The 12,602-nt window shown below is 37.9% G+C and overlaps 1 protein-coding gene across 1 annotated transcript in view; it reads left to right on the top strand.

Annotated features, from left to right (window-relative positions):
* RNF17 (ring finger protein 17) overlaps positions 1–12,602 on the top strand; it is a 106,840-nt gene that overhangs the window by 9,254 nt on the left and 84,984 nt on the right. The window contains exons 5-7 of the mRNA XM_027116771.1: positions 522–622; positions 10,895–11,066; positions 12,277–12,353. Of these exons, the coding sequence (XP_026972572.1) occupies positions 522–622; positions 10,895–11,066; positions 12,277–12,353 (350 nt within the window). The remainder of the gene's footprint in view (positions 1–521; positions 623–10,894; positions 11,067–12,276; positions 12,354–12,602) is intronic.

Raw genomic sequence — 12,602 nt, 5'->3', positions numbered from 1 at the left:
ATAGTCAACATTTTAATTCAAGTATTTAAAAAATATTTTATATAGGTATAAATTTTTTTTTTTTGGCCGCGGCATACAGGATCTTAGTTCCCTGACCAGGGATTGAACACATGCCCTGGTACAGGGACCGCAGAGTCTTAACCAGTGGACTGCCAGGGAATTCCCTAATATTATATTTTAAGTTTTTATGAATTTAAGGAATCCTGCCAGAGAGAAACTCAGCTATCCAAAATGATCCATTTCCTGTACTGATTAAAAGTGATAGGAATTTTAGAAAACTTGGTGGATTTTCTAGGCCTTTTTGCTAATTTATCAGTACAGAGTGCTAACAAAGATGTGATCTTGTTGACAAGTACCAGGATTTAAAGTTTAACCTTGTGACTTACTTTTATTATCTGATCTCTTGTGTTGTTATTTTGAAAAGTCCAAAAAGTACCTTTTACTTTAAAAATTATGTTGAATAGTACAGTTCCTACAAAATAAAAATACCAAATGAGGTCTTTGTATTATGTTCTTCCCAGGTGCTCGAACACATATACAATCAAACAAAAGAGGAGACAGTCAGTCTTATAGAGGTTCTGGAGAAACAGTTTGATCAGCTTTTCACTTCTCTTGATTCCAGGTAATAAGTTAAAAATATAGACTTAGTGCAACTGAAGCTTTTAACATTAACTTGTCATTTTATTTCTTTGTATAGACTGAAGAAATTAGTAAATTTTAAACAAGTTTGGAAGGTAATGGGTGTTCCCTACAGGCTGATGTTTACAGCCTCAAAATGAAGAACTATTTATTTATTCATTTAGGCTATTTGTCTTCTGGTCCCAAAGCTATTAAAATAAACAATTTCTTTCTTAAAGCAGTTAGCACAAAAAAATACTTTCTAATTCTGAATCCTGTTGTAGAATTCAGCGTACTTGGGAAAATGCAAACATACATTTTCATGTGGATAGTTCCATCACTTTTTTTTAGGTATTTGCATCAGAGCAAATAATACTCTAGTGATTTTTCTAAACAAATACCATACTGTTACATATCCAATCTTTTTAAAAAGTTGATATATATGATCTCAAATAATCTTTGATCACACTTTGCATTTCAAGAGACAGGCTCATAAAAGTTGTGATAAATATATTAGAAATGGTACTTGCCTATTTGGCTCTTAGTTCTTTTTTTTAGTCTGATTAGGATGACTAGAACATATGCTCAACACTATGAATGTATCAGTTGATATTCTTTATTCCTCAATGCTGATGGTATGTCACATTTGGTATTTAATTATAACACTTAAGTGATAGGTCATGTGCATGCATTTAAAAAATACTTCTTAAAAGTAGTAAATATACATAATGAAGTTTACCTTTTTAAGCATTTAAAAATACAGTTTAGTGGTGGGGGGAGGGGTAAATCGGGAGCTTGAGATGAACATACACACACTGTATAAGATAGATAACCGACAAGAACCTACTGTATAGCACAGGGAACTGTACTAAATATTCTATGATAACCTTTTTGAGAAAAGAATCTAAAAAAGAATGAATATATGTATATGTATAACTGAATCACTTTGCTGTATACCTGAAACTAACACAACACTGAGTATCAACTATACACCAATAAAATTAAAATTAAAAAAGTACAGTTTAGTGGCATATGGTAATTTTATGTTTAACTCTTTGAAGACTGCCAAACTGCATTCTATGGTGGCCACACATGATACATTCCCACCAGCAGTGCACAAAGGTTCCAATTTCTCCACATCCTCACCAACATTTGTTTTTTTTTAAAAGATGAGCCATTTTCAGAATGTGAAGTGATGTCTCATTTTTGGATTTGACTTACATTTCCGTAATGGCTGGTGTTGTGGAGCACATCTTTTCATGTGCTTATTAATTGACCATTTGTTTATTTTCTCTGGATAGGTATGTATTCCAGTCCTTTGCCCAATTTTGATTTGGATTATTTATTTTGTTGTGGTTGGAGTAGGAGTTCTTTATACATTGTGGATGTTAGTCCTTTATCAGATACATCATTTTCAGATATTCTCTCTCTTTCTGTGTCTTACCTTTTGTTTGTGTTTTTTAAAAAAGTTTTTTGTTGGAGTATAGTTGATTTACAATATTGAGTTAGTTTCAGGTGTACAGCAGAGTGATTCATTTACACATACATGTATTCTTTTTCAGATACTTTTCCATTATAGGTTATTACAAGATACTGAATAGGGTTCCCTGTGCTGTACAGTAGGTCCTTGTTGTTTATCTGCTTTATATAGGGTAATGTGTATCTGATAATCCCAACCTCCTAATTTATCCCTCCCTCCTTTTACTCTTTGGTACCATAAGATTGTTTTCTATGTCTATGAGTCTGTTTCTGTTTTGTAAGTAAGTTCATTTATATTATTTTTTAGATTCCACATAAAAGTGATATATGATATTTGTCTTTCTCTGACTTCACTAAGTATAATATTCTCTAGGTCCATCCATGTTGCTGCAAATGGCATTATTTCATGCTTCTTTATGGCTGAGTCGTATTCCATCATATACATATATCACATCTTCTTTATCCATTCATCTGTTGGACACTTAGGTTGCTTCCGTGTCTTGACTATTGTAAATAGTGCTTCTGTGAACATTGAGGTGCATGTGTCTTTTTGAATTAGAGTTTTCGTCTTTTCCAGATATGTTCCCAGGAGTGGGATTGCTGGATCATATGGTAACTCTACTTTTAGGTTTTTTTTTTTTTTTTTTTTTTTTTTTTGCGGTACGCGGGCCTCTCACTGTTGTGGCCTCTCCTGTTGCGGAGCACAGGCTCCGGACGCGCAGGCTCAGCGGCCATGGCTCACGGGCCCAGCCGCTCCACGGCATGTGGGATCTTCCCAGACTGGGGCACGAACCCGCGTCCCGTGCATCGGCAGGCAACCACTCTCAACCACTGCGCCACCAGGGAAGCCCCTATTTTTAGTTTTTTAAGGAACCTCCGTACTGTTCTTCATAGTGGCTGTATCAATTTCCATCCCCACCAACGGTGTAGGAGGGTTCCCTTTTCTCCACAGCCTCTCCAGCATTTATTATTTGTAGACTTTTTGATGATGGCCATGCTGACCCATGTGAAGTGATACCTCATTGTAGTTTTGATTTGCATTTTTCTAATAATCAGTGATGTTGAGTATCTCTTCATATGCCTGTTGACCATCTGTATGACCGTCCTCTTTGGAGAGATGTCCATTTAGGTCTTCTGTCCATTTTTTGATTGGTTTTTTTTTTTTAGATATTGAGCTGTATGAGCTGCTTGTATATTTTGGACATTAAGCCTCTGTTGATCACATCGTTTGCAAATATTTTCTCCCAGTCCGTAGGTTGTCTTTTGTTGTCTTGTTTATGGCTTCCTTTGCTGTGCAAAAGCTTGTAAGTTTGATTAGGTCCTATTTGTTTATTTTTGCTTTTATTTCTTTTGCCTTGGAAGACTGACCTAAGAAAACACTGCTTCTGTGGCTTGTCTTTTCACTCTCTTGATAGCATTCTTTGATCCAAAAAAGTTTTTAATTGATGAAGTCCAGCTTATCTGTTTTTTCTTTTGTTGCCTGTGTTTTGATGTCATATGCAAGAAATCATTGCCAAATCTAACATCGTGAAGCTTTTCCCCCCTGTGTTTTCTTCTAAGAGTTTTATAGTTTTAGCTCTTACATTTAGGTCTTTGAGTCATTTTAAGCTAATTTTTGTGTATAGTGTAAGGAAAGGGTCCAACTTATTCTTTCCCATGTGGATATCCAGTTTTCCCAGCACCATTTGTTGAAAAGACGGTCTTTTCTCCATTGAATGGTCTTGGCACTCTTGTCAAAACTCAGCTGAACCGTATATGTGAAGATTTATTTATGAGCTCTCTGTTCTGTTCCATTGGTCAATCTGTCTGTCCTTGTGGCAGTAGCACACTGTTTTAATGTGGCTTTGTAGCAAGTTTTGAAATCAGGATGTGTGAGCTCTCCAACTTTGTTCTTTTTCAAGGTTGTTTTGGAAGTTTAGGGTCCCTTGAGATCTCATGTGACTTATAGGATGGGCTTTTCTATTCTACATGAAACATCATTGGGATTTTGATAGGGATGGCTTTGAATTGTAGATTGCTTTGGGTATTGACATCTTAACAGTATTAAATCTTCTGGTTCATGAACATGGGAGATCTTTCCATTTATTTTGTTTTCCTTAATTTCAGCAGTGTTGTGTAGTGTACAAGTGTACAAGTCTGTTGCGTCCTCGGTTATGTTTATTCCTGAGTATATTCTTCTTTATATCTGTTGTAAAATGAATTGTTAATTTCCTTTTCGGACTGTTCATTGTTAGTGTGTAGAAATGCATCTGATTTTTTGTTGTGTTCATTTTGCATCCTACATCTCTGCTGAATTCGTTTATTAGACCTACTAGTATTTTTGTGGCATCTTTACCTATAAGATCATGTCATCTGCAAAAAGAGATCATTTTCCAACTTCTTGTAAATTTGGATGGCTTTTATATCTTCCTTTTTTTTGGCCTATTTACTCTGGCTAGAACTGACAATGATATATTAAATAGCAATGGCAAAATCTCACATCCTTTTCTTGCTACCGTTCTTAGAAGAAAAGCTGTCAGTCTATCATCGAATGTAATGTTAGCTGTGAGTTTTTCTTATATAGCCTTTATTATGTTGATGTAGTTTCCCTCAATTCCTAATTTGAGTGTTTTTATCCTGAAAGGTGTTGAGAACGTCACATCCTTTTTCTCTATCATTTGAAAGGACCCTGTGGGGGGATTTTACTTGTTTCTGTTAATGTGGTGTATAACATTAATTGATATTCATATGTTGAAGCTTCCTTCATTCCAGGGAATAAATCCCACTTGACATGATGTGGTATTCTTTCACTATACTGCTGATTCAATTTAGTAGTATTTTATTGAGGATTTTGCATTAATACTTGTAAGAGACATTAATCTATAGTTTTCTTATAGTGTTTTCATATGGCTTTGGTATGAGGGCAATGCTGGTCTCATAGAATAAGTTAGGAAATGTCTTCTCTGGCTCTTCAGTTTTTTGGAAGAGTTTGAGGAGGATTGGTGTTAATTCTTCATAAAATTTTTGGTGAAGCCATCTAGTCCAGGGCTTTTTTTTTGGGGGAAGCTTTTGATTACTGATTCAATCTTACTTTTTTTTGGTCTGCTCAGATTTTCTGTTTCTTCATGATTCAGTGTTGGTAGGTGGTGTGTTTCTAGGAATTCGTCCATTTCGTCTAGCTTATCCAATTTCTTGGCATACAGTTATTCACAGCACTGTTTTCAAATATTTTTTGTCTGTAAAATTGATCATCCTATGCTTACTTTATATTTGATTTTAGTAAGTTGGCTCTTCTCTTGTTTTCCTAGATAGTGTAGCTGAAAGTGGTCAATTTTGATCTTCTCAAAGAACCACCTTTTGGTTTCTTTGATTTTTCTCTATTTTATCCTATTTATATACTTATTTCCACTCTAATCTTACTACTCCTTCCTTCTGCTAGCTTTGGGTTTAGTTTGTTCTTTTCCGGTTCCTAAGGTGTAAAGTTAGGTTGTTGGTTTGCCATGCCTTTTTTAATGTGTTTACAGTTGTATATTTCTCTTTTAGCTCTGCTTTCACTGCATCCCATAAATTTTGATACTTTGTTTTTCCATTTTCGTTTGTCTCAAGATATTCTCCTTCTGTTTTTTTTTCTTTGATCCATTTGTGTTTAGTAGTATGTTATTTAATTTCCACATATTTGTGAATTTTCCAGTTTCCTTCTATTATTGATTTCTAGTTTTATTCCATTGTGATCAGAAAAGATACTTTGTATACTTTCAGTCTTTTAAAATGTATTAAGAGTTCTTTTTGCCCTAATATGTGGTCTAACATGGAGAGTGCTCCATGTATGCTTGAGGAAGATGTGTATTGTCTGTCATTGGGTGAAGTGGGTTTTTTTGGGGTTTTTTTTGTTTTTTGCAGTACGTGGGCCTCTCACTGTTGTGGCCTCTCCTGTTGCGCAGCACAAGCTCCGGACGCGCAGGCTCAGCGGCCATGGCTCACGGGCCCAGCCGCTCCGCGGCATGTGGGATTTTCCTGGACCAGGGCACGAACCCAAGTCCCCTGCATCGGCAGGTGGACTCTCAACCACTGCGCCACCAGGGAAGCCCTGGGTGGAGTGTTTGTATGTTAGGTCCAGTTGGTCTACAATGTTGTTTAAGTAGTCTGTTTCCTTACTGATATTCTGTATGGTTTTTCTGTCCACAGTTGGAAGTGTAGGATGTTGAAGTCTCCACCTATACTTACAGAGCTCTCTCTTTCTCCTTTATTACATCAACGTTTGCATCATATGTTTTGGGCCTCTGATGTTTGGTACATATGTATTTATAATTGTTTTATTGGTGAATTGACCCTTTTATCAGTCTATAATGTCCTTGTTTGTCTTGTAACGGTTTTTGACTTAGTGTCTATTTTGCCTGAAATTAGCATAGCTACCCTAGCTCTCTTTCGGTTACTATTTGCATAGAATATCTCTTTCCATCCATTCACTTGCAACCTATCTTTGTCTTTAGATCTAAAATGAGTCTCTTATAGACCTAACTATATGCTGTCATTAAAAAAAACCCAGGCTTCTCTGGTGGTGCAGTGGTTAAGAATCCACCTGCCAATGCAGGAGACACTGGTTCGAGCCCTGGTCCGGGAGGATCCCACATGGCGTGGAGCAGCTAAGCCCATATACCACAACTACTGAGCCTGTGCTCTAGAGCCCACGAGCCACAACTGCTGAGCCTGCGTGCTGCAGATACTGAAGCCCGGGCCCCTGGAGCCCGTGCTCTGCAACAAGAGAAGCCACGGTTATGAGAAGCCCGTGCACCACAACGAAGAGTAGCCCCCACTCACCACAACTAGAGAGAGTCCACGTACAGCAACAAAGAACCAACGCAGACGAAAATAAATTAAAAAAAACAACTCACTTTTCTTCCACTCTCTGCCTTTTAAAAAAATTTTTATTTTTATTTTTGGCTGCGTTAGGGCTTCGTTGCTGCACGTGGGCTTTCTCTAGTTGCGGTGAGCGGGGCTTATTCTTCTTTGTGGTGTGCAGGCTTCTATATATGTCTAATAGCTTTTTTTGACATTCATTTCCTCTATTACTACCTTCTTTTCTGTTTATTTGATTTTTTTTTTGGTGGTGACACATTTTGATTCCCTTCTCATTTCTTTTTTGCATATTCTATAGTTAGTTTTTTGTGTGGTTATCATGGGCATTACAAATAACATCCTCACATCTATTTTGAATTGAAGCCAGCACAACTGAATTGCATACAAAACCTCTACTTTACATTTCCACCCCTTCTTTATGTTTTGTTGTCACAGTTGCATCTTTATACGTTGTGTATCCATTGACATAGCTTTATAATCATTTTATGTATTCTGTAAATGCTGTGGAAAATATAGAGGAGTCATAAACCAAAATTACAATAATAATACATTTTGTATTTGCCCATGTATTTACCTTTTCCAGAGATGTTGATCTCTTTCATTTTAACCTGAAGGAGTCCCTTTTGCAAAAAACCCCAAACGATCTGATTTAAAAATGAACAGAGGGACTGAATAGACATTTTTCCAACGAAGACATACACCTGGCCAATGGGTACCTGAAAAGGTGCTCAACGTCACTAATCATCAGGAAAATGCAAATGAAAACCACAATGAGATATCATCTCATACCTGTTAGTATGGCTATTCTTGAAAATACAGGAGATAACAAATGGTAGCAAAGATGTGGAGAAATGCAAACCCTTGTGTATTGTTGAGTACGTAAATTGCTGCAGCCACTATGGAAAACATATGGAGGTTCTTCAAAAACTTAAGAATCCACTAATTCTAATTCTGGGTATTTATTCGAAGAAAATAAACACACTAATTCGAAAAGATATATGCACCCCTGTGATCAATGCAGCATTATTTACAATAGCCAAGATAAGGAAACAACCTAAGAGTCCATCAATGGATGAATGTTTAAAGAAGATGTGGGGTGTGTGGGTGTGTGTACACACACACACACACACACACATAGATGTCTTTGTATGCAATGGAATATCACACAGCCATTAAAAAGAAGGGAATCCTGTCAGGCCCTAGATGTGGAGAACAGATTGGTGGCTGCTAGAGGTGGAGACAGGGGTGGACGAGGTGGGTGAAAGGAGGCAGGAGGTGCCGCCTCCCAGTTACAAAATAAGTGTGTCGTGAGGGTGCGGCGCAGAGCGTGCGGCCGCAGTTACTAGCATGGTGTCACGTATTTGAGAGCCACTAAGAGAGCAGGTCTTGAACGTCCTTGTCACGAGAGAACTCTAACTGTGGTGGTGGATGGCAGCTGGACATTTTGCAGTATATGCAATTATCAGTTCATAATGCTGTACGCTGAAATTAGCACAATGTCATATGTCAACATACCTCAGTTTTTTAAAATAAAATTTTTTAAGTTAAAATTGTTTTGAAAAAGAGAATTGGGCATTTGCAAAAACAGCCACCTCTCCCAGTCTTTGCAGACTGTTTGCCTGTGCAGCTGAGTTTTTGGATCAGCCTGGGTGAAGGCTTAAGGTACTTTGAGGTCTTCTCTGAACATGTATCTTGCATGAGTGTGGCTTGTTTGACTCCTTTGTATTCTTAGCTCTTTACAATGTCTTAATTTCCTAAAGCATCTCACCCCAGCTTCTCCTTTGAGCCTCAGGCGGGCTGTTGTGTGTCTGTATCTGTGGTCTCTGCTGCCAGAGCACCTGCAGCTGTTAGTCTCTCTGCAGCCTTCCCAGCCCACTTTCTCTTGCTGCCTGAGTTCCACATTAGGTAAAACAGCTCTCCAGGCAGCCTCCAGACAAATGAGGACGTTGCGAATAAGGTTTGCTGCAGCCCCTTCGGAGGGAAAGTGTTGGGAACTGCGCTGCTGTCTCCAGACCAGGACTGCACCACGCTGAGCAGGGGTCTGGGCGGGGTCAAGAAATGAAATTTCCTACTGATTTGACTGTGGGTTTCTCTCAGTTGCACATTTGCTTCATTGCTGTATACCTTTGTCCACTTCCCAGAGTCCTATAAGATTGTTTTAACCAGTCTTTGGCTCTCATTTGAAATCTCCATTGGGGAACGAGGGCTTAGAGTTTCCTAGTCCGCCATTTTGCTGACATCACTCCCTGGGCATGATTTTTTTAGGAATCATCTGGAACTTATCAAAATGACCACTTACCCCTAAAAAAATGATTTTCATAAAGTATATATATAATTACTAAAAGTTTTTTGGAATACTTCTTCACCTTCAGAGCCTTGTCACATTCTTATTACTCTTCAGTGTGGCAAACTCTCCTTTTTTGAGGCCAGATTTGATTTTAAGGAAATCGTTTTATTTGATGAATAAGCAAGTTAGACACTATAATTTTTGGTCAAAATATCTTAATTTACATAATAATTAATTCCACTGTAGACAGAAAAAGTTTTGAGAAGTGAGGCACAAATAATGTAGAAATAACTCTGTGAGCTTCGTAAGTGATTACTTTGAAGATTATAGTTAATCGCTACCTAAGTTTTGGTTTGGTGAAGTCTATTTTAAAGTCTCATTATTTTTTATATAAATTTATTTATTTTTAATTTTTGGCTGTGTTGGGTCTTCATTGTTACGCGCGGGCGTTCTCCAGTTGTGGCGAGCGGGGGCTACTCTTCATTGTGGTGTGCGGGCTTCTCATTGCGGTGGCTTCTCTTGTTGTGGAGCATGGGCTCTAGGTGCAGATGCTCAGTAGTTGTGGCACACGGGCTTAGTTGCTCTGTGGCATGTGGGATCTTCCCAGAACAGGGATCGAAGCCATGTCCCCTGCGTTGGCAGGCGGATTCTCTTTTTTTTTTTTTTTTTTGCGGTACGCGGGCTTCTCACTGTTGTGGCCTCTCCCGTTGCGCAGCACAGGCTCTGGACGCGCAGGCACAGCAGCCATGGCTCACGGGCCTAGCCGCTCCGTGGCATGCAGGATCTTCCCAGACCAGGGCATGAACCCATGTCCCGTGCATCGGCAGGCGGACTCTGAACCACTGCGCCACCAGGGAAGCCCAGTAGGCGGATTCTTAACCACTGTGCCACCAGGGAAGTCCTGAAGTCTCATTTTAAATTCATGTAATATGTATCTGCTTATGAAATTCTAAAATGTCTAGGTAGGTCCTTGTGAGAAATGAGTACAGATATGTCTTTGTAATGGCACAAGTGACTGCAAGATAGCCAGGATTTCTCTCTTACTTTTAAAAGTGATAGAATCGTCTAGTGTCTGTCATACCTCTGCAGTTCTGTGACAACTGTATCTGTGACATGATAACTGTATCCTTCTACAAAATTTACCTTTTCTCTAGTGATACGTATGTAGCTTTCAACTATAATAGATTTCTGGGCTTCCCTGGTGACACAGTGGTTAAAAATCCTCCTGCCAATGCAGGGGACACGGGTTCGAGCCCTGGTCCGGGAAGATCCCACATGCCGCAGAGCAACTAAGCCCGTGTGCCACAACTACTGAGGCTGCACTCTAGAGCCCATGAGCCACAACTACTGAAGCCCATCCACCTAGAGCCCATGCTCCGCAACAAGAGAAGCCACCACAATGAGAAGCCTGTGCACTGCAACGAAGAGTAGCCCCCGCTCACCACAACTAGAGAAAGCCCGCGCACAGCAACGAAGACCCAACGCAGCCAAAAATTAATTAATTAATTAATTTAAAACTGTAATAGATTTCAGTTCAGTTGAATGCCTCATTAACCATGTTATTTAAGTTCATAAAGTAGTGAATTTACCTTTTCAATACTGTTGAGTTACTTTAAATTTACTTTCATAAAAATGTTTATGAAATACTGAAAAATAACTTTATCTTAAATGAAGGAAAAAGAACCTGTGTGAAGAGGTAGTAAGAAATACGGATGATTACTTATCAAATATAATAGCGGCTAAAAGATATATTGAAGTGAAAAAAAATGATTTGGATGCAGCTATGAAGATAGCAAGAGAATTAAAATCCACACCTTCTCTAAGAATATACTGTGACCTGAATCAGGTAGTTTTAACAATTCATAATGTGAATTATTTCTGTGGTGGCTTATATTACCTACTTTGGAATATAATATTTAAGACTTAAGAAGAATTTATTTTTCAGATTATCCTAATTTGCATTGGCATCAATTTAGAATTCTTAGGTGTTTGAATTCTAAGATAAACATTAATAAACTTGTTTGGCCTTTTATTATTATTTACCACTTAGGGAAATGGTGCAGTAAAGTCTTTATAACACACAGTCTGAGAACATGTAGGATGACGTTGAGTCGAAAGTTGTTTCTAGGACAGTTGAGTAAAAAATGAGGACAAGTAAGAGTAGCAAAGTAAATAGGACTATTTTCTTTTTATAAACAGTTAGGTATGACTGTCAACTCTTGACTTAGAAACTTATCAAGATGCCATTTAGGTTTTTCTCCCAGCCCCCCCAGCTGTGCACCTCAGGAGACAAGGTGATTCAACTCTGCCCTGTCATCTAATCATGTGCCTAGAATTAGGCAGCAGTAGAAACATGTTTCTTATGAGATCGTTTGGCAGGATGGGGTTAACCATTGGTCCTCTTTGCTGATTTCTGTCTTGCTCCCTTGGGGTGTAGATCCTACTCTGTTGTCTTTGAATCTTCAGGGCATCATTACCCATAGATGATCAGATATTTGGATTGAACTGAAATATAAAATAGAAGCCATTGGTTTACCTGCCTCCAGAGTCTTGAACTTTGAAGGAGAAGAGTTTGCCACCATCTTACTTGACCAGGCCTCCCTCCAGCTGTAGTTCTAAGAATAGTAATAGTTCCTGTGTATTACATGTGAGGCATTAGGAGGTGAAAAAAAGTAAAATTTGGTCTTTACCCTAGTTAGCTGCATTAGGAAGATGGGGAAAAAAAAAAAAAGAGAAACGTTTGAGGACAGCAGTGCAGGTGCAGAATGAATCTGATCAGAATTTTCCCTGATCACGTAGCTGTATCCCATGTATTAACTAGTGTCTTTTGTTATCTGTTAATACATATCTTCAAAAGATTTTAAATTTCTTTTGGGGAAAAATTCATAAACTCTTATTTGCATCCCTCCCTTTGCTTGCCTAAAATCAAACCCTGAGCACATTAATTAGTGAAAATACCTAAAGGGTATAGTTTTTTTCCTAAAATCTTACTCTGTTTCAACGGTATTTATAACAAAGCAAAATGCACATGAGTGATACTTCTCTTTCGATTTTAGATTATCTGGACTTTGAAATTAACATTTGAGAGCGAATTGTCACAAGTCAGCTCTCTAAAACTAAGGAACTCTCCCAAGTAAGTAAGTTATAATTCAGGAGAGCGTGGTAATTAAATATAAAAATGTATTAGGCGAGATTTATTAAAATAACAAGCAGTTATAAATTGAAAATTTGGGTCAAAAAATGTTTCCCAAATTAGCAACCGAATTAAAATAAGTGTAATTTGTGATAAATTAGAAAGTTATTTAAATGTTCTGTCTTTCAGAGTTTTTAATGTTAGCAACTAATTTTTATTAGGGAAAGTAATAAACTTGTATTAGAACAT

The sequence above is a fragment of the Aethalodelphis obliquidens genome, unplaced genomic scaffold (genome assembly GCF_003676395.1).
Source record: "Aethalodelphis obliquidens isolate GAN/ISIS:26980383/991018 unplaced genomic scaffold, ASM367639v1 scaffold16, whole genome shotgun sequence".
NCBI classification, from domain to species: Eukaryota; Metazoa; Chordata; class Mammalia; order Artiodactyla; family Delphinidae; genus Aethalodelphis; species Aethalodelphis obliquidens.
Note: the sequence above shows the minus strand (reverse complement) of the source record. Positions and strands in the feature narration are given on the sequence as shown.